We start from the raw sequence: 22,377 nt of genomic DNA, 5'->3' as shown, positions 1-22,377 counted from the left end.
ACATTCATTTTTTGATTCATGGATGGGGTGGCAGAGGCTCCCCCAAGCCCTGATGAGACCCTGGCCAGTTTAGGTATGATAACCTGCTCACTGGTGCTGTCCTTTGAAGACTTCCCATGCTCCTGTGACAGTCTAGTGTCCTCCACTGTACTCTCTACATTTGCTTCTAGATACATGGATGGGGTGGCAGAGGCCCCATAAAGCCCTGATGAGACCCTGGTCAGTTTAGGTATGATAATCTGCTCATCAGTATTGTCCTTTGAAGACTTCCCATGCTCCTCTGATAGTCTAGTGTCCTCTACTGTGGTCTCTACATTTGCTTCTGGATACATGGATGGAGTGGCAGAGGCTCCCCAAAACCCTAATGAGGAAGCCAGTTTTCCCTCAAGATTTGCTGACAAAGAGGTACTGGTGGTACTGAGATCCATGGCAAAATTGTCTGTCCTCCACAGCTTCTTCTCTAGGGCCTGAGGTTCTTGGAGTTCACTGTCTGCCCAATGACTGGCCCTTTTCTCCAGTAGGCATTGGTTAAGTGAACTGGCTCTTTTTATATTTCTTAACAAGGTCACCCTCGCCTCAGTGAGAGATGCACTTCCTAGGTTCATATCTTTAGAGGCGATTCCAGTGTCCTCTCCCTGCTGTTCAAGGAGCACAGTGGTAGCTGATGCTTTCATCTCTTCCTCAGAGTAGGTGTCACTTGAAGGCTCACTAGGGCTGCTCCCACCACCATCTGGCTGATAACAGAGGCCAGACACCGTTCTCAATCTAAAGCTCTGCCAAACTGATTGTTCCACAAAGGAATTTTTGCAGCTAATACTTCTAAGAGAGCTGTGGTTTCTTGCTTCTCCATATATTTTTTTCTGTCCTACTCTGCCTTCTGAGGGGGTGGGGCCTTGCATTCTCAGAAACTCCAGCTCTGACTCAGAGTCGGTGGAAGAAAGGCTCACTGCCTTTAGCGTTGACCTGAAGTACTTTTCAGAGAGCTTTGGGGAATCAGAGGAAAAGATGTTGCCTGTTTCTTCTTGAGTGGAAGTCACTGGGTAGCCTTCTTGACTTGGCAATGGATGCACTGTCTCCTGAGTGTGATATCTGCCTGTATGCATGATTTGGCTTACACCAGGTAACTCCTGAGCCAATGGAGCTGGATGGGTTTCTGTTTGCAAGCTCTTTCCCCACAAGGTATTTGTTTCTTGATCTATGTCATGGACTGTTGGTTCTTTGCACTTAGCTGTTTTCATGGTACTGGTTAGGTTTTCAACAGCCCGACTTTCCTGGAAAGTGGCCTTGGGCTCCAATTCTGGAAAACTTCCTCTCTTCACAGTGGCATGATTCTGGGAGCTCAGTTCTGAAGCAGATTGCTCATTGCAGCTTCCCTCAGACCTTTCTTCCTCGGGTCTCAATGGCTCAATTCTGACCAACGGTTCCACTGTCTCTGGACTTTCTGGAGCATTAGCAGGGTTATTCTGAGCTGTACATCTTTGTGAAAAACTTAGGAACAAATAATCACTAGGGCATGTGACCAACAGTTTAGGTACAGGTAAGAGAGTATGTTCTCTTTCAATCTTGTTCTCTTCAACGAATTCAGTGGGACTGGTAAGGTTTGGTGGGATTTTCTGGGCCTGATGACTCTCCTGAATACAACCATTGACCTCCTTGATTCCTCTGATTTCAATGCTATTAGGGACTACTTCCTCCTCCTGTACTTTCTTTGAAGAATGGGGCTGATCTCTGTGAGATAGGCTATCTCTGAAGTTATTTGGACTCAGAGCGAGACGGGTCATTCCTTGGTCCTTCCTATCTCTGCACATAGCTCTCCTATAGGCTTCTGCCATATACAAGGCATGAGGAGGATATTTTTGCCTAGAATCTATTTCCATGATGCTGCTTTCCAGCTGTGATACACTATTAATCAGCCTCGCCATTTCTTCAGAATGATTAACAATTTTACCCTGAGAGGAAGTCTGATTTCTTCTTTGAGATATTTCCCCTTGGGAATTGGGTATCACCATTAAGCTCTCAGATTCCTTGCTTGTAACTGGGCCTTCTTCCTTGGAGGTCACAGCTGGCAGAAGGTTTGAAGCACAGTCTTTTCCATGACAGTGGTCTCCTCCACAAGGCATGAGTCCTTCTGAGCAATCCTTGGGACGCAAAACTATTCCAAGAGAAACAGGTTCAGTTCCTTCCCTTGGGTGGGACGAGGTTTCATCCTGTAACATTACCATTGGACTCGTACACCTAGAGCGCCTTGTCGAGCTGCGCTTTTTAGGAACCAAAACTTTCTCCTGCATATTGACTCTATGTTGAGTTTGGCTCGAGCTCTCTGTTTTGTAAATGAAGTTGGAATTGGGTCCAGAATGGATCTGCCCTTCAAAATCAGTTGCATCGATCCCTAGGAAGTAGCCTGCTTGCTTTCCTCGGATGTCATTTTCACTCTGCCTATGTTCATGATCTCTTTCAATGCTAGAGATAATTGGGAGATGCATCATTGCCCCAGAATCATTAAATGGAACACCCCAAGAGGGCTGAGCTGGAGCTTTTTCCTTTATCTTCAGTGATGACTGTGGGTGTTTGTTATTTAAAATCCTAGCTGGTTTTCCTAACTGACATGCTGCCATGCTAATGCTCTCCAGTAACAGTCTATTCTGAGCAGAAGAGAAAGAGACGGGATTGTTGTACTTTTCCATACTTTTGGGGACCCCAGTTCTACTCAGGTCTTTCCTGGTGCCTGGGCTGAAGGATCTCTCTGCCACAACATGCTGAGATGAGGGATTCTTGGGATTCGGGGTATGTAATAAAAGCAGAAGGTCACTGTCCAAATTTCTGAGAAGCTGAAAGGTGTTATTCAAACCCTCTACCCTGCTAACGGATGGCACATCCTCTCCCCACTCTCGGCATGCAGGGATCTCCAAGGCCGTTTCTGTCAAAGCATCTCTACTTTCTAACCCATAAAATGTTTCCAAGGGATGGAGCTGCTCAGGGGGTGGGAAAGGATCCCAGGGTGGGAATGGCTCAGAGTCTGGAGGCAAGGCCAAAGAAAAACTCCTTTCTCTGTCAATTTCTTCATTAGCACTCTGCAGGAGCTCTGCCTTTATAACTGGCTGGGAAAGACTGCCATCAAGCTTTAATGGAACTGGCTTGCTGGGCAGATTCTCCTCTTGCTGGGCCCAGGTTAGAGGACCTCGATCTTCCTTAGCACTCATGGGGCTGCTACTGTTGGATATGTCCCTCAGGAAAAAGCTCTCATCAAAGGAGACTGTTGACCCTGCTCTCCTACAGACCAGAGGCTGTGGCTGCTTCGAGCTGCCCTGATATGCTTGGTGCAACTCTGTGACAGAAGCTGAAACCTTGTTTTCTGCTGCAAAGACCCAAGCATTTTCTATCCCTGAATCTCCTGCTTCTAAATCTGTTGAGGAACAGCTATGATGAGCATCTTTTTCAATAGTTCTAAAGAAAGTTGAGAGGTCATCTGACTCAAAGTTCCCACCATCTTGCTCTTGCTCTGTTCTCAGACACCTCGTGGATGGCGAAGAGAAAGAGGGATCATTGAAATTGAAATCACCAGGCATCTCGGGACACACAGGGAAGAAGGAATCCCATCTTTTGCCAGATGTAAAGGGCAGGTAACTTGTGTCCTTCTGAGAGGAACTAGAAACTTTTGTGCTTTTCACTGTGGCCCCTAGGGAAGAGTGAGAAAATTCACATAGATATTCAACAACAGGCCTGCCCTTTCTATGGGTCCTGCCTTTGTGAGACAACAAAGATGTAGCTGACCTGCTGGAGGGGAGAGTGCCATCTGAAGGGACAGGGCTGCAATACCCAGCCAGGTTGGGGAGGCCTCTTCCCTCTCCATGAAATGACTCCTGTAAGACAGTCGCATCTGATCCAGGCTTGTGAGGTCCTTGGGATCTCCGTGTAGCCTCTGAAGAAACATCCAAAGAAGGTTCTATGCTCACTTCACTGGTGCTGCCGGGGACCAGGGCTGGGCCTTGGAGGTGACTGAAACTGTATACCCCAGTAGCTATCTCAAGGATAGGCTGTTGTAAAACCTCTGCTTCAACCATGGCCTTGGGCTTCTCCATGTCTTGGACCTCTGGTTCCTGGATATCAAGATTCATCTGTGAGTACATATTGACTCCTTGGGAGTCATTGGGATTGCTCCCTGAATCACAGGAGAACCAAGAGTCCACAGAAGCCAATGAGTTGTTTCTCAGGTGCTGTATCTGTTGGAGGGATTTGCAGTCATCTCCTTCTGTCTTGGGCTGGAGAGCCAGATAAAAAGAACCACTTGTCTGCAGGGGCACATCAGGCCCTGCTGTTCCTGGTCCTTGGTCTGGGACCTGGAGCTGAAGTACCTTCTCCTCACATGCTGTGAGAGATGGGGAGCTCTTCATTTGCCAAAAGACCTCCACAGGCATCTCATCCGATGAGTGAGAAGGGGACCCTTCCTTAGCTTCTTCCTTAAAGGCTTCCTCATTGTTTAGGCTATCCAGAGAAAATGTCCTCACCTTTTTCCAGGGCAGTCCACTGCCAGGGGGAGGCAGGGAGACCTTAGGAGAGGCCACTGGCCTACCCTCACTTCTCTCGGAGGCTTGTGGTCGAGGAGAGCAGGGCAAAAGCCTTCTCTGTATTCTGTTCCTTTTTTCCACCAGTGAATCCTGAGACATCTGGCTGTCATCACTTTCTGAGTTCTCAGGCTCTGTGCAGCATGTCTTTGGCTCAGGGGCCTCCTGTTTTTGTGGTTTGATCAGGGTCCTGGTGTAGGCACAGGAAAGGGAATCCAGAGAGTAGGTACTGTCAGTGTCTGACAAATCATTCTCATTTTCCTGTGGCCAGGCTCCCAGAGAGCTGGAAGAGGCCTGCAGGACAGTGGCACTCCAGGTCCCTTCATCACCCTCTGTCTTCACAGGTTTCCGAAGGCACCTTTTCTCTCTGTCTTTCACACCAAAAAGACGCCCCCGTGGCCATTCTGAGGCTCTGGCTAATGATGCCACACTGGGCTGCCACTGTTCTAAGGCCCAGGCAGCCTGGCACAGGCGAGTCGTTTGAACCTTTCCACGTATGACTGATCGCTTGGTTCCCTGGGGGTGTGGGGAGATGCTGCCATTTCCTCGGGAGGTCCAGTTTGTCAAGAGATCCCCTTTTCTTCGCCACCTCCACTGTGGTGGACCATGGCTTCTGGATGGCTTTTCCCTACCTATTTGGGGGCTGGGGATGAGGGAATCAAGCTTCTCCCTCGATTTGAACTGTTCTGCTGATCTGCTTACAGAGACCAGGTTTCGATGCAGCCGCACCAGCTGACTGTTCCTGCCCATTTTCTGACTCTTCCTGTCTGTAGCAGAAGCAATCTTGGGGCTCACGGTAGGACTAGTCCTTTGGGCTGAGGTGTCTTCCCCAGAAGATGCTCTCCTCCCCTCACAGACCTGACACAGGTTTGGGGGGCAAGAATCATTTGACAGGACTGTACTTCCTCTAGGAACAGAAGATGCTTGAAGGAGACATTCCTCCAAATGAGGCTTCTCTGCTATGCAGTGAACAGTCTCAGCTGATAACTTGGCAGGAATTTCACACTTCAGGACGCTGAAAATACAAAGAAAACCAACTCAGGATATTTGAGAGACCCTTTACAAAGCCATTCATTGGGGCGAAAGTGGTGGTCATGGTGGATCATAGATCTGGACCTGGAAGAAACCCAAGGTAGAGAGGACAGTTTGATTTGTCCCACTGTGGTTAATACTAAAGGAAATCTCACTGCCCTCCTGTGCCTTCAAGTAGAGATCATATTTAGGAAAGCTTTAGATAAATAAGAGAGAAAAGCTCTCTGAGTCTATCTGAGAAAAGCATTCTCTGGGCCCCTCAATTTCCAGTTTTCTGTGTGGGAAAAGGAGTGTGAATCCCAGAAGGCCTAGAGATCATGAAGTTCAGGGAAGAAGGAGGGCCATGATCATCCTCACCCACTAATATCAACTAAATACCTTCTAGGTACAAGGTACTGGGGAGCCAAAGAGGTATAAGAACACAGTACCTGTGCCCAGAAGTATTAAAGACTTAAAAAAATAACCCATGCCCTGTTTTTAATGGTGAATGAGTGGCAGAGATAAAAAATGCTAGAGGAACTCAAAAGAAAAATGAGAACATGATGGGATGGGGTCATTTGGGGAAGGCTGAAAGGAGTAGCTGGGTCTTAGAAAAAGGGTAGTGCTTAGATAACTGGATAGGAGGGAAGAAGGTAATTCTAGCCAGGAGAAACGATTTGTACTAAGGCGTAGTGACAGGAATGCACTTGAGCACATTCTAGGGGCAATGAGTAGACAGTTTGGTTAGAACAGAGTAAAGAAGTACAGGGGGAAGTTGGAGAAATCAGCAGGGACAAGTTGAAGAAGGTTCTTTTAGTAAATGCTAAAGAACTCAAAAGGAAGGTGAGAACACGATAGGTTGGATCATTTGGGAAAGGCTGAAAGGAGCGGCTAGGTTTTGAAAGAAGAGGGGTATAAAGAAGGTTGAGTAATTTAGCTTCTGAGTAGACATGAGGAGATGTGTGCAAAGGGATGTCTCGGGAAGTTTAATCTGGACTTAGGTGATAACAGCATCAAGAGACACATGCAAAAGACATTATGGAAGAAGGATCAGTAGGATTAGACTATGATGATTAACAGGTAGCATTATGATTTGTAAGCAGACGAGTCATCCATAGAAAAGAGAACTTTGGATCCATCCAGAAGTGGTGTATGCACGATGGTGGGGAATAGACTAAAGGACAAAGGAGTCCACCTAGGAAGCCTTCACAATAATCCAGGCATGGAATGATGTCAGGTCTGGATTAGGTTTGCAGCAGAAGTATAAAGAAAGGGGTCAACTCTGAATAAACTGGCTGAAAAAAGAATTATCTGGGCTTGAAGGGTGAGGGGACAGATGATAATCAAGACTGTAACCCTAGGGTGCTTGGCAAACTAGTATGAAGGGAAAAGATGTTGAATTGTTTCAGATACGTTGAATTTGAGGCAACAGAGGGACGTCAAAGTAGAAATTCCCAATGAAGAAAGGAAAATATACAATGGGAGACAGGAGCTGGGAGGCATTAGCCTAGAGGTTATAGCAGTAGAAAATTATTGTACTAGGCTCAGAAGGGGCAAAGAGGGACAGAACTTGGATGGTGATAGTAGGCATGGAAAGGTATTGCAGAGATGGGAGCAGAATTACCAGGACTTGACAAGTAACAAAATGGTGGAAGAGTGTCAAGGACGAAGGTGATGCCAACAACATGCAATGAATTCCATTTGGATAGGCTGAAGTCTGTAGGACACACAAGAGGAGAAGTTCAGCAAGTAGTTGGAAATGTTGAGGTTGGATGTGGCTACTATGGAAATACGTTTTGTATGTTTTCTCTTGTATAACTGATAACAGATTGCTTGCCTTCTCAGTGCATGGGGGAATGACTAGAAGGAGGGAGACAATTTGGAACTCAAAAAAATTTTTAAATTAATGTTTAAAAGAAATAATAATTTTTCAAAGAAAGAAATTTTGAGGTTGGAACTCAAAATTTCTTTTTTAGGTTTGGGGAGTTATCTACATAGAAATGATACCTGAGGCCCTGGGAAAACATGAAATAGCCAAGGGAGAAAGTATAAATAGAAGACACAAGGGAAAGCCTTGGAAATATCCATATTCAGGAAGGGAAAGGGAGTACATGGGAATTGAGGAGGCTTGAAAGGAGTCAGAAGGAAGGGTGTTAGTGGGGTCGTAAAGATGAATATTGAAGTCCCTAATGATGATGGCATGACATGGAATGGGGGGTTGTTCAGCCATTTTTCAGTCCTGTGTCCAATTCTTGGTGACCCCATTTGGGATTTTCTGGGCAAAGATACTGAAGGGGTTGGCCATTTTCTTCTTCACCTCATTTTACAGATGAGGAAACTGAGGCACACAGGGTTAAGTGACTTGCCCGTGGTCACACAGCTATTAAGTGTCTGAGGCCAGATTTCAACTCAGAAAGGCGAGTCTTCCTGACTTCAGGCCCAGCACTCTATCCACTGCGCCACCCAGCTGCCCATGGGATAAAAGGAATGGAAAGATTAAAAGTCTTAAGTGTTGAAATCACAGAGAAAGTGGGAGAGTGGACTGGAGGCTGGTGGCAGGTGACAGAACAAAGACAGTGAGAGAGAGAGACACGATGAGATATGATCAACTTCAGAAGAGAGGCTGGTTATTGAATGATGGTAAAAGAACAAGGGAACGCTGTGTGGGGAGCAAAGAAAGAAGTATGCGGATTCTTCTTCCTGACTCTGTGGGGTCTAGGGTCAGAATGTCCAGCACTAGTGAAGGTGACAAGGAACAGGGTGTCCTATCAGAAGAGTCAGGCTTCAGTTACCACTAAAAAAAGGAAGAAACAAAAACAGATCAAGGGTAAATGGGAAGTGATCACCAAATTGGGGGTTCCAAAAGGCACAATGGAAGAGATGGACAGGGAAAAGGAACTGGCTGTGGGAGTGGGGCAGGATGGAGCAGGGCCGAGATGAAATGGGGATGAGGCTAGAGAAAGTATCAAGTGACAATGGATTTTTGAACAAGCAAAAGCTCTTTGGGGTGGGCAATAATTTTCAAGACTATAAAAGGGTCTGGAGACCAAAGAGTTTGCCTTCGAAGGGACAGGGATCAGGAGAGTAGGGGATTTGCTGGTCATATGACAGAGGGTATATAACAAGTAAGCACATCAGGAGAATCAGGGGCAGGAAAGTGAAACTCCAGAAAGGTTTGGTTATAAAGAGGGAAGCGTTAACCAAGAAGCCCAACTTCCAGTGGCTAACACCCATTCCTAGGTCCTGCCACATTTCTCTGTTGCTCTTTTACCTTTGTGAGGGTGACATAGAGAAGCCACAGAGTCTCTGGTTCCCCAAGGAACTGCTGCTGGAAACTCCGCTCTTTTTTTGAAAGGCTGAAAAGGTGGCATCTAGACCAGAATCCAGTTCCACAGGCTGGCTCGGATTGTCTTCCCAGCAGAGGGTTTCGAGTTGTTCAAGCTTTCTCTGGGCTTCCAGGAGTTTCTGCTTTTTGACGATCCTTTCCAACTGAAACTTGACTTTCTTGCGCCTGACTTTACGCTCTGCTGCCCAGAGGGCATTCCTCCAGAGGACCTGCAACTGGACCAGCCTCTTGCGACCCCCATCCAGCAAAGCTGAGGAAGTCTCTGACCCAGTCTGAGATTCAGCTTCATGGAAGATCTCAGAGTCTGTCTCAGCCAAGACACTGTCCTGCCGTTGCTGCTGCCGCAGGCTGGCCAACAGGCTTTCCTCTCTGAGCAGCCATTGTTGGTCTGAGAACCAAGAAAACCCAGAAAGAAAGTCAGAGCTTGTCCCTCTTCCTGTCCCTGAGCCAGTCACCTGGGCCTGCATGGAGTGACATACTTGTGCCCATGTGGGGAGGAGAAGAGGGAGATTTCTGGCCTCTTAGCCATTCGGTGGTTGGGATGTGCAGTAAACAAGAAGAGGGGAAAGATGCTGTAGTCCCCAGAGCAGAGAGACCAATAAGGCAGAAGCCGAAAGGGCATGAAGCTGGGGTCTCACATGGGAGCTACATGGACAAATACACGTGTATGAGGGAAGGAGGAGGAGGGAGATCAGTCCTTCCAAGGGGGAATAAGCAGGTCAGCTTCCTTATCCACCTTTCTTGAGAACCTTTCTCCCCCCTCATAATGTTTCCTCCATGAGACTATAAACAAAAAGGGGAATGAAGAATAGAATTGACCGTAAGAAAAGGGGGAAAAAATGAAGAAATGAGGTGAGAGAGACACCTTAAATGACGGTCACCTACTGTCTTTGATCTGCTGGTTGATGAGGGCCTGGTCAAACTTCAGTTCCTGCTCAGCTCTGATCTGCCCAACTAGGATGTCTTGCTTTAAATCCCTGACAAGGCGTTTCTGTAGGCGAATCTGTGTTCTGTGAGACGCTGCTTGGTCCAGTTGCTTCTGGTGGTGTGCTTCAGGAACAACATCCTGCACTCTCCTGTCACAGAAAGGGCTAGAAATTTCCATGAGGAAAGAAATAAACCATCTTGAGAAAGAGCTAGCTATATTTCAGAGGGCAACCTTCCCAGGCTCTGGCTCTAGCCACTGGTTTTCCATTTGATCAAGCTAGGGGCCATCTGACTCCCCCGGCTGAGACATCATCCTGAGCCAGGGTGCTCTTAGGCATTCACTTTCTTTCAGAAGATTCTCCTTACTAAGTCTCCCTTTAGGAGAGCCCTTGGGTCCAATATAGCAGAGAGGAATTTGGACCCAAGGTCGTGCTGCCTACAGAAACTAGGAAGAACAAAGAGGAGGTGAGTTGGGTCACAAATAGCAGTGACGTCACAGAGCCAGCAGGTAGAACTTTAGTCAAAAGTGATTTCTTTTGTATTTCTTAGGGTGGAAGATTCAGCAAAAACAAGAAGTCATTTCAGTTAATAAGAATAACCAGGTAAGAAGAAAAGAGGCAAAACGTCATGTTTTTGGCAAAACTAAAGATCTGTCTCTCTGCATCTCTCTGTCTATGTCTCTCTCTCTATTTCTCCCTCCCTCCCGCTCTCTGTCTCTATCTCTCTCTCTCTGTCTTTGTCTCTCTGTCTCCCTCTCTCTGTCTTTCTCTCACTCTGTCTCTCTCCCCTTTATGAAGCTCTGGGTCTCCCTATCTTGCCCAGGTGAGAACAACAAGGGGCTACCCTTTGACCTGCTACTTCATTTCTGACTTGGGAAGCTTTGCCCCTCCTTAGGCATCATGGGGGGGGGTCCCTTGCTTCTAGGGGCTCATGATATTAAAGCCAAATTTAGTGCAGACACCCCTAAACTTGGAACTCCCAAACTCAAAAAATCCACCAGTCTCCCCAGTGACTGGAATTATAGGCATGCACCACCATGCCTAGCTTTGGGCTTTATAAAAAAAAAAAAGAATGGCCAAGTTTCACAGAGGTTGTAATAGTATTTGAAAATTAGATTGGAAATGAAACAAAATTATTTCACAGAAACCTTGCAGATTGTGAGTTGACTCTTTCCCCCTATTCTAAGGAGCTATATCTTTAAGAAAACAAATTCTGTGAAGTGTTCATCTACTGCTGGAACCTCATTCCCTGAAACAAAAAGTATATCTGTGACCTGGATGAAAGAGACAGACAGACAGAGACACAGAAAAACAGAGACAGAGAAGGAAAGAGAGGAAGGGAAAGAAGGGAGGGAGAGAGGAAAGAGAAGAGAGGGAAGACAGGACAGAAAAGAAGAAAGAAGTGGTGATTAAGGGGAGAGAAGAAAAAGAACAAAGAGAGGAGAGAGGGGAGGAGAGAGATTCTAAAGGAATATTTGCATGTATGAAAACAAATATGAAGAGTCTTGGAAATGTGGCTTACAGGAAAGAGCGCTGGGTTGAAATTTGAGAGGCCGGGTTCTTTAATGTCCCTAATTAGGAATAATTCATTTAGGTTTCTTCTGAGAAGCTGATAGTCACTATCTGAACCTTGCATGTCCACTAAGGGTGGAGTACTCTGGGGCGTCTCCAGGGCTATTTCAGTCTCATGTCTATTTTCTACCAGATAGCACCTTTTTCCCCCCATGCAGAGACAGCCCTAGCACTGGAGAACCCTGCAGATACAGACAGGGAAAGAGGGAAGCTCAAGGTGGTCAGCAGGGAAGGAAAAGAAGGGTGAAGTAGGGAATAAGCATTGATACAGCGCCTACTATGTGCCAGGCGCTGCGCTTCTTTTTTTAAATAAATGTCATCTCATTTGATCCTCATGACAACCCTACAAGGCGGATACTGTAATTACTCCCAGTTAAAAAAACTAAGGCAAATAAAGGTTAGGCGACTTGCTCAGGGTCATACAGCTAGTAAGTCATCTGAGACTCGATTTGAATTCAGGCCTTGCTCACTCCAGGCTCAGCGTTCTATACCACCCAGCTGCTTCTAAGTGGGTTAACACAACATGAACTAGCATTGGGTGGCCAGGGCTTCACCCAGGCACCAATCTAATGGGGAGGAGAAGGAAAAGCAACATTTTCTCCTGGTCTGCCAACCATGAGTCATCGTAACCCTCCTTCCAGAGTCACTGTCCCACTATAACACACTGCCTTCTGGGTACTGCTTGGCCTGGGGACACTCATGGTATTATCAGGGAGAAAATCAATAGCAAAGTACCAGCCACCACTCTCTCCCACCCTAACAGCTTCCAAGACTGGCTGCCCTTTCTGAACCCTGGTAAACAGAGGCAGGAGGAAGCACTGGTATATTTTAGTACATTTCCACTTTCCGACCCTACCCCTGGCACCATCAGTCACCAACCCCATCCCTTATTCTGAAGCTCATTCCATTCTGTCCAGATTCCCATTGCTGTCACCCACAATTCTCCAGCTCATTCTTGCTCCTTCCAAATTAGGAGCACAGCTTTCCTGTCCGCCCCAGCCACTGCTTCCTTCAGATACTCCGACTTCTCAGGTCCTCACCCTCCTAAACCCCCATAACCTTCTGATTCCAATCTACCTAATACCCGTGTTCTATTCCTAGGACAGCTTCACACTCGCCACCTTGATCCTATTTACTGGTTTTCATCCTGAGAGTCAGAGACTATTTAACTGAACCCTTGGCTGACATAACATGGCCAGTGAGTATGCTTTGAGTCATCCACCTTCCTGCTAGGTAGCATCACGTGAAAGCACAGGGGTTCCTAAAGAAATGCCAAGATGCCCTGATGTGGCCTTACCAGACTAGCAAGGAATAGATGAGTGTTGCAAGCAACTACTCTTCTTCTTCTGTATTAGGATAACACAAGTACCTAAGAGGCAGTCTAAGGCTGAGACTTTATTGTTAGATTTGTTTCCTGACATCCAGGAAATGGCACCTGTGATCATCTGTTTCTAGGCAAAAAGTCTAAATGAGTCGAATCAAAGTGACAAGCGGCCTAAGTTGAATGGTGGTGCCTGCGGGATAGGGATTATCTAGGTTACACTGAGAAAAGTGAGAAGCAGTCAGTAGACAGAGTTTCCCACAATGCCTGGCTTGTCACTCCCCAGCTCTGTCCAACTAAATAGTTTACACTAAATGGATAAATTATTTCAAAGAATCCATCAGAGAAAAAGGGATCTCTGAATATCTATGTGCACCTTGGACTTGCTCTCACTCTCTCCCACTCAAGTTCTCCCTTCTGTGAAACACTCTCCTCCTCCACCTCTTCCTCCTCCATCCATCCTCCTTCTCCTCCTCCTCTTCCTCCGTCCCACAGAAAAGCAGGTTAGCCAGACTCGCTCCTTATGACGCAAATGACCATCTTCAAACAACAGAAATGGGAGAAGACTAAAGGAGGGCTCACTGTGGGATGTCTGAGAAAGCTGACAAATGATCAGGGCTGCAGAGACAAGTGATCTCACACACATACAGAGTTGGAAACAAAACCAGCTCTCAACTAAACAGATCTCTTAAGTATTAAGCAAGCACATTAAAAAATAAATTTTTACTAACCTTCCACTAAGAATCAACACATTTCAGGGGAAATCCTCAGCTAACCATCCACTTGTAGGTCTATTCACCCACCAAGACAGTAGCAGGCATGATTACTGCCCATTTTCATTTTGTAAGATTCAGGTTCTCCCAGCCTGCCAGGTCATCTTCTCCCAAAGGCTCCAATGGGCCCCTGCCTGACCCTCTTCTCTTCTTGCCTTTCCTCCTATCTCTTCCCTGATGCTTCAGAGGCTGGTAGTTCCCACGGCATAATGCAGAGGTTCCTAGTCACTATGGCAGCAGCAGGAAGAGACCAACTAGACTGCCTCCCAGGCTTCAGACACTCAAGGCTGAGCCCCAAAGATCCCAAACTGGGCAACACTGATAATAAACAACAAATTATCCTCTGGTTCCAGGAGTTGGCTTCTACGGAGAAAGGAATCAGACTGGTCACCTTTCCCTGTCCCTGGAGTCATTTCTGTGTTTTTGGGCACATCTACAGACTCACCTCTGCCTGAATAAACAAGGTTAAGCCTCACAGCAGGAGGAGACTCTGGAGTCTCCCAAAGTCTCCTGGAGTGCCCTGCCCAAGGCATGGAGCAAGAGGATCTCCCCAACACAGATCCAATTCCAGACTGGGAACCCATCTGCTAATTTGGATTTTTCTCTACTTCTGTAGGCATCCCTCCCCAGTATCTTTGCCCAATCAGGCTCAGGCTCAGGCTCCCACACCATAGCACCACTGCCACCAGGCTGGCACACAGCTATACCAACTATAACACCCGGGGAGGACTAAGCCTATTGCACTAACTCTAAGACCCCAAGCTGAGCTCCTGGAAGGTGGTGGTGCTAGTGTCTTTATTTTGAAATTTCTTCCTGACCTTTCTGAAAGAATGGGCATATTTGGGCATATTTGGCTGACCAATCTCATCAGTGACTGGATTAGAGAGTTCTAAGAGATTTCACTCCAAGAAAACAAGGTCGGAGTTCCCATATGGACAGAAAAAATAGTATATCAACACTTTTTTGTAGTAGCAAAAAGCAAGAATGAATGAAAAATCATTTATTAAGTACTTACTACATGCCAAGCATGTGTGCTAAGTGCCAGGGACACAAATAGAATGAAAAGGAAAAAGAAAAAGAAGGTACTGTGGTGGGTTTCCATCAATTGGGAAATGGCTGAAAAGCAGTGTTATACATACATATGAAATGGAATGTTACCGCACCATAAGAAATGAAGAATGTGAAGAATACAGAAAAAGATTTGTAGGAATTGATGTAAAGTTCAGTAACTAACAAGATGAACAGAATAATGTAAAGGAAAAGAACAAGGGAGCTCTCATCAAAGCAGTGAGCAATCCTGATGCAGAGGACCAATGCTGAGACAGACCATGCCCTCCTCCAAGTGGAGAGGGATGAACTCTAGATGCAGAATGAGGCACATGTAGCCAATGTGTTGCTATGTTTTGTGTAGTGTTACTTTGTCACAAGAGAGTTCCACAGGGAGGTAAGAGGGGAATATATGGGAAATTATAGTGATATAAAAAAGTATATCTTTTTTTAAAAAAGAGAAAGAAATTCAGTTCAAAACAAAAGCAAGAAAGAGAAACCACCATGGAAGAATCAAAAAGGAGGGCCAGAAGCAAACACAGACAGGAAGGACAGCTTTGAAAGTTGCTTGTTGAGTTTATTATAGACTTAAAAGAGAATGCTGTATGTAGTGACTGATTCAATTTCACACACAATCTTCTTTTTATTCTACTTTATATATGAAAATTCTAATTTTATTTGGGGTCAAGTTCAATTTTTTTAAGATTTAAAGAAAACAGAGTAAGCATCCTATAGCGGTGAGCAAGTAGGAAACATGGAAAGCTGAATTTAGATGAAGGAATAGAGAAAAGAAAGATATAAACTACCTGGGGGTCTTCAAAAGGAAATCATTCAGCCACATCCACTTCTCTCCATGCTGCTGTGCTCCTCTCTGTATCCCTCTATCCACTGAACCATCTGAAGAGCTTAGTGATTTTCCACCCCCTTCCCCCAAACCCTGATCTCCTAATATGGAACTGGGCCTCCTTTCATACTCCTCCCTACTTTGCACAAATCAGTGTCTTTGCTGGGGGGAAAACAGATGTCCCTCTCCCTTTCCCCACATAAAGGTCATCAACAGAGAAGAAGGCTTTAACCCTTCACTTACCAATCTCCTCTGACCCATACCCCATAGCATCTTTGCCAAGGATACACGTGACACTTTGCTCTAGGTTTTTTTCTTTCATATAATTATACCTACTAGTAGAGGGGGTTTCAGACACTGCACATAGCTCTAAGATTCCTATTGTTAGAGGAAAGTCACCAAACCACACTTCAGTAATACATCTTGAGAACCCTGGGACAAACATCCAATCTGGGCACCAACGAAGCACTAATTATGAGAGCATTATCATCTCCACCCAAAGGACAGCAACACAGATTCAGAATTGGAAGGACCTCAGAAGCCATATGGTTCAGTTTTTCCATTTTAGGAAACTGAGGCCCCTGGAGAAGCTCTCATTCAATGCTCTGGTGGAGATCTGAAGAAGAAAAGGATCTGTTCATACCAAACTTCTCAAGCACTTGCTTATGAAACAATAGTGTCCCACAAACTATGTGGCCTCTTCCCAACTGATGGCAAACCAGGTGATACAAGCTATCACCTTGTTACCAGAATAAGTCTTGTTTGACAGAACGTGGCCAAAGGGAAAACCACCAAGTGTGGCACCCCTTTGGAGGACGAAGACAAGCAAAATAAGAGACAGGAAGATAAAACTAGCTCTTTCTCTGCCAGATGGTCTCACTGCCAACAGTGAGCTAAGCTCCATGACTCCTGGAACCCATACCCTGGACCAGCCCAGGCTTATGCTTTTACCTTGGCCTTTCTCCTTCCAAGCATATTTGCAAAACACTGGAATATAACTGCTAGGTTTCAAAATGGCCCCACGCTAGAAGGGCCTATTGGCCTTACCTACCTGTCGTCCTCAAGCGCACAGGAAATCCCCACTCGGGGCGCCGTAACATCACCATCCAAATCCAACCACTCCAGAGAGCAATTGCTGTTCCCAGCAGAGACCTCTCCTAGCTGGAGACAAAAGGAGGCAATGGAATGAAGAAGCCATCACTCCCTGACCTCTGGCCATCATTACAGGGTGCATCTGACAGGCTGAATTTATCCAGGTGGAATCCCAAAGGCTGGAGGTCAGAGTGGAAACAGACACCTTCCTGGTGCTTCTCACGTGGCAAGAAGTACCATGGCCAGCAGCCACCTAAGAAAGGGACCATACTTACCAATCTCCTCTGCCTTAGTGCAGCAGCCTCTGCTGGGTGAATGAAACGGAATTTCTGTGTTTCCCCCAGAATAATAATAGCTCCTTTGGGAAAAAGAAAGGAAAGGATTTAAATATTGAGCCCTTACTGTGTGTTAGATACTGTGCTAAGGGCTAGGCACTCGCGCGCGCGCACACACACACACACACACACCCCAATTCAACTGCCCACCAACTGGCTGGTAGTAAAAGCAGTTCAGGGAAGAAAAAGGGAAAGAAGACCATGGGGCCAGACTGGTAAGGGAAGGCTTCCTTTGCTAAAAGGATAACAATAGCTACCGTTCACGGTTTGCAAAAGCAATTTACAAATGTTATCTCAACAAAAATAATGATAATGGCTCACGTTTATTATAGCACTTACTAGGTGCCAGACACTGTGCTAAATGCTTTAAAATTGTTATCTCATTAGATCTTCACAACAACCCTGGGAGGCTGGAGCTACTATTTATCCCCATTTAACAGATGAAGAAATTGAGGCCGAGGAATTAAAAATGACTTGCCCAGACCCACAAAGCTAGTATACATCTGAGGCAAAATTTGAACTCAGGCATCTCTGACTCCCTGTCCAACACGCTACCCATTAGCCCACCTCACCGCCTAGGGAAATCTGGCAAGATTTCAAGAGACAGATTGATCCACAAACATGAAGCTAAGAGGCAGGTTGATTCTCTCCACCCTGGGCCTCTGCCACTGGGATTCCCTCTCCCACAGGAAAGGGGGAAATCTACAAATCTAGATGAATCTCAAAAAAATACCCACACTAGACAGAGGTTCCATTGCCATTTTTTTCGTTAAAAAATTTTTTTATCATGAAATTAGCAATCATCAAAAAATAATTTCAAAATACACAGGAGGCCAAAAGAGGGACATATGTTTATCACATGCAGTTTGGTTTTTTAAAGCAAACTTAACAGGGTAGTAACAAAAATGCCCTGTTTGTGTGACCTTCTGAACTTTTTGCATTTTTAATGCTTTATTCTGCTCTTTGTTTTCCCATACTTTTTGCTATCCACAAAATTACTCCTACCCCACAACACAGAAACCCTCTCATAACAAATGCAATCAAGCCCAGTGATGTCAAGTTCAACTAGAACAAATCCCTGCAGACCACAGACTGGCTTATCTAAGTTGTAATATTTTTTTATTTATTTTGTTACTGACACTGTAATCAGGCTCCTTGTTTTGTGGGCATTTGCAGGTTGAGAGTTTTGACACCTCTTGTCTTAGCCAAATGCAGCATCAGTACATTAGTTCCCTCTGCAGATCCTTCTATTCTTGGGAAGCTTGGAAGGCCCTATTCCAAAGGCCTTCACATTCCCCAGAATGGTGATTTCCAACTAAGAACTGCTGGCCATGCACAGTTATAGCAGCTCAAAGAACCCAAATTTCCCCATTTCCAGAATACAAAGAGAAGACACTGAGAAGGAGGGTCCAACCAGCCTACCTTGTGTCAGGCGACAAGAATCAGTAACCTCTTGGCCATTGACAATGCAGCGGGCTCCCAGGGCAGGCTGAAGTGTGACCACACCACATGCACTGGTGATGGTACAGTGGTCTCTCTCTATCCACTGACCCTGAAGGACTGGGGAAAAATGCTAGTCACAATGGGGCACAGGGTTACTTTATAGGGCAACTTCACTCTTTCCATGAGAAAACCCAAATCCAAGCCTGGAAAACCTCAAAGCAAGAACATCACAGGCAGAAAAGAGACCCCATTCCTTCTTCTTAGGCTAGAAATTATTTCTCCTTTGGGTCCACTCCCAACCATGCTGACCCAAAACCAAATCTCTAGCAGCAGAAATAGGAATAAGCACATTGGCTACCATGTGCTCCAGAGTGTATTTCTTTTTAAGCAAATGCTTTATAGATGCTTTCTTACAATCCTGACACTTTCCTATCATTACTCTTTCCCTTCCCCCAGCCAATAGAACTTTCTCTTGAAACAAAGGGAAAAGCTAAGCAGAAGATACCAACACACCGGCCATAGAGGATGAGTATCCCAAGAAGGTCCCTTTCCTCAGAGCACCCTCAGGTTCCCCATGGAGGAATCGGTCAGATACAGACATTGAGACCCTTTGTATCTCTCTGAGGGGACAGAAGATTACACTGATGTCCTCACTCACTTACCTATATCCTGCTCTTGGTCAGAGTCAATCCTTCCTATTTTTGTTGTCCCTTCCTAAAAAGATGGAATAAAAGTTATTTTAAAGGTAGAAAAAAAGATACAGACAGCTCTACCTCCGAAGCAAAGTCTATGTTGCTTAGAATCACCTGTATCTTGCCATGAACATCCCCTATTCACTCCCGACAGCTCTACCTTTTTCCTCTGATACCAGGCTTTTTCTTCTTCAGTTCCCACTTACTTATTCAGGAACCAAGAAGAGCCCCTCAAGTCAAATCAATCTTAAAAGGCTGTCCAGGCGATTTCTAAATGCCCAGAATATATCACCCCTGACAGATGACAGATGGTGGTAATCCCCTTATCATGACTGTGCTGCAAGCCTGTAGAAGAGAAGTTTTCATTTGCTAGTGGGAGGCTTGGAAAGGGGTCTGTTTGCTTTTTTAGAAAGCTTGATGGAGTTATGCAACATGATTATTTCATGTGTGAGAGGCCATACTCATGGCTATCAGTCAGCAAACCTGCAGCCCCATCCTCCCTAAGAGATGGGGCACTAAAGAGGCCCTGCCCTGCTTCAGTCAAGTCAACATTTAGAGAAAAGCATTTCATGGAAAAAGAAGAAATGACTGGATTATTACCTTCTTGCTGCTCACATGAAGAAGCTTAACACATCTGACAGTCTAAAAAAAGGGTGAAGAACAGAGAAAAGAAAAGCACCATCTAGAATTAGAGAGACAGAGAAAGAGCAAAGAGGGAGAGGGGGAGAGGAAGGGGGAGAGAGAGAGATAGAAAGAAAGAAGAGAGAGAAAGGAGTTAGTATGAACCAAGCACTATATTAGTGGGAGGTGAGAGCACATAAGATCCCACGTGGGCTGCCTTTCAGTTGATTTTTGTTTGAATTTTTAAAAATTAACTTGTGAACCCTGTAATTACAATGACCAGGTCTGGTTTTAAAAAAAAAAACTGAAAAAATACATGTGCCTCCTTTCACTGCAGAGGTGCCTATGGACTATGGCAGTCAATACGTGTTGGACTGACCTTCCTCTTGCCCTCTTCCTTTTTAAAATCCTTGTTTCAAGGGATGGCTCATTGGATTGGGGGTGGGGAAGGGTCAGGGATAGAAATACTCACAAATGAATTTGACCTTTTAAAAAAAAGTATCAATAAAAAAATAAAAATTTTTAAATAAGAAAAAATTAGTTTTGAGACCACTCCGCCTTTTTCCTAGAACGCAAGAGAAACTGAATTTGGCCCTTGACTGCTCTCTCCCAGGTATCATGAGACAGACTCTCTGGGGGAGAAAAAAAAAGGAAACCAATTTACATGATAACTTCATTATATATTTAACGGGAATAGCAAGTTGTATAGAATAGATTTGCAGTTTCATGTGCAATCATCTTTTTATTATACTTTATTATGGAAATGCTTGTTTTATTCCATAAATTAAAAATACATTTTAAAAAAAATTTCTAAAAAGAATAAGGGGAATTAATGAGGATATGCAAGGCTACAAAACCTCAAAGTGGAACGAGGTCTGACTCCAGGAGAAGTTCTCCGCATCGATAAACAGACAGGTGGCCCTTCAGATGTGTTCAGAGATACAAAACATGCAAAACAAAAGGCAGATGTCCCAAGGTGGATCAAGGCAGCTGCAACGGCCTCCTGTACAGGGTTTGTTGAGCATACCTCAGTGGCACTCTCAGGGAGAAAAGTTTTTTTAAACAAAGGGATCCGGCCTGTTTGATCTCTGTGTTCCTTCAAGCTGAAGTGTGTATCTGCTCACCTCATGAGCCAAAATAAGAATCAGTGCTCAGGGGGGCCCTATCAGGACAAGCTGCACCAGTCCAATATACTAGGATGCTGGTTCCAAACGGGGAGCATGGATAACCATCACAGCTTAACATTTAATGTTATTGATTGTTTCTGCAGGCATTCATTTGGAAACGATTGCAGATCATTTCATCAGATCTGCGCCTCACAACTGCCCTGAGAGATAGGCAGTTTAAGTATTAGCATGTCCATTTAACAGATAAGGAAACAGACAAATGGAGGTTAAGTGACTTGCCTAGAGCCACAAGGGTAATATGGGGGCAGAGCCAGAGCTAAGACCCATGCAGCCTTATGACTCCAAGCCCAATGGGCCTTCCATCCTACAAGGAAAGAAAAAATATACACAGCATATAAAAATGAAACTTGAGAAAAACTCAGCCCTCTCAGTTCTCCAGCAAACTCCCTGAGAGGTCCCTGAACTAGCTGGGCTGTATTCAGACGAGGTCATCCTCCTCTCCTTTAAGGCATCCAGGCATTTTTTCATCATCCTATAACATTCTGCCTAAGCCAGACAGTTATTTTACTTCCTGCCTTCTCAGGGATAACAGTAATATATTTAAGGACCAAAATAGTATGGAGGGCTGATTGATCCTGCCTCAAACACCTGGAAGATTCCTTAATTCAATGCCTATCCCACCACATCTGTGGCAGATCTTTCTTTGTGATTCTGGCTGAGTGGGGAGAGACTAGGGCTAGACTGGGGATTTCACTGATATGGGAACTCCTTTGGTGAGAAACTCCCTCTACTAATACAGCCTGGCATGACTGCACATAGATAACCTAAATGAAATTGCTTACCATCTTTGGGAGGGGGCAGAGGAGGGAAGGTGAAAATTTGGGACTAAAAATTTTATTTAAAAAATGATCTTCTCATGTAATTAGAAAAAAAATACCATTTAAAAGATGTATAGTCTTAGAGTTACCTAGCACTGAAGGGGTGAGGCTTCTGCCCAAGGCGGCATCAGAGAGGTAATGTGAACCCAGGTCTACCTGATGCTATGGGAAGCTCTCTATCCACTTCGCCTGCTTGAGAAAGGCAGGGGCGGGGAGGAGAAGCGGGGGAGGCATTACATGTTTCTCGTACTTCAGTCCTTAGTTCAGGAAAAGTACAAAGCCAGGGTTGCCTGAGAGAATACACTGAGGTAGGCAGTCAAATTCCCATGTGCCAGAAGACAGGCTTCCTCAGCCTTCTGTCTAAAAAACCTTCTCTGTGATGAGACATCCCAGAGGTTCTATTCAGTTCTCTGTGCACGCCAGCATGGGGAACATGATTTCTCCAGGGACAGGTAGCATTAATGGGCTGCCTTCACTGCTCCTTTTAAACACAATGAGGAAACTATAATGAAAATAAATACTGGATTTGTGGTGAAGCAGGAAAGTTTGACTGTATGAAAAAGGAAGGGAAGGGAATGAGCGCATTTATAAAGTGCCTACTGTGTACCAGGCACCGTGCTAAGCATTTTACAAATATTGGGTCCTTTGATCCTCATAGCAAACGAATGGGTTCTTTCAAGATTACTGACTGAAACCCAGACTAAGTGGAGTGGACAGGGGTGACCGATTCTGTATGCCAGACTGGACTCTTCTGGTCCCCAACAAACCTGAAAGCAGTAACCTGTAG

The 22,377-nt window shown here is 45.3% G+C and overlaps 1 protein-coding gene across 1 annotated transcript in view; it reads right to left on the bottom strand.

Moving 5' to 3' along the window:
* STARD9 (StAR related lipid transfer domain containing 9) overlaps positions 1–22,377 on the bottom strand; it is a 145,470-nt gene that overhangs the window by 15,677 nt on the left and 107,416 nt on the right. Inside the window, exons 18-24 of the mRNA XM_036736691.1 lie at positions 18,935–18,986; positions 18,252–18,389; positions 16,770–16,852; positions 16,454–16,563; positions 9,805–10,010; positions 8,845–9,307; positions 84–5,577 (exon numbers count right to left, since the gene is read on the bottom strand). Coding sequence (XP_036592586.1) covers positions 84–5,577; positions 8,845–9,307; positions 9,805–10,010; positions 16,454–16,563; positions 16,770–16,852; positions 18,252–18,389; positions 18,935–18,986 — 6,546 coding nt within the window. The remainder of the gene's footprint in view (positions 1–83; positions 5,578–8,844; positions 9,308–9,804; positions 10,011–16,453; positions 16,564–16,769; positions 16,853–18,251; positions 18,390–18,934; positions 18,987–22,377) is intronic.

This window comes from Trichosurus vulpecula, chromosome 8 (assembly GCF_011100635.1).
Source record: "Trichosurus vulpecula isolate mTriVul1 chromosome 8, mTriVul1.pri, whole genome shotgun sequence".
Classification (NCBI taxonomy): Eukaryota; Metazoa; Chordata; class Mammalia; order Diprotodontia; family Phalangeridae; genus Trichosurus; species Trichosurus vulpecula.
The sequence above is the reverse complement of the archived record's forward strand: the minus strand, read 5'-3'. Positions and strand labels throughout refer to the sequence as shown.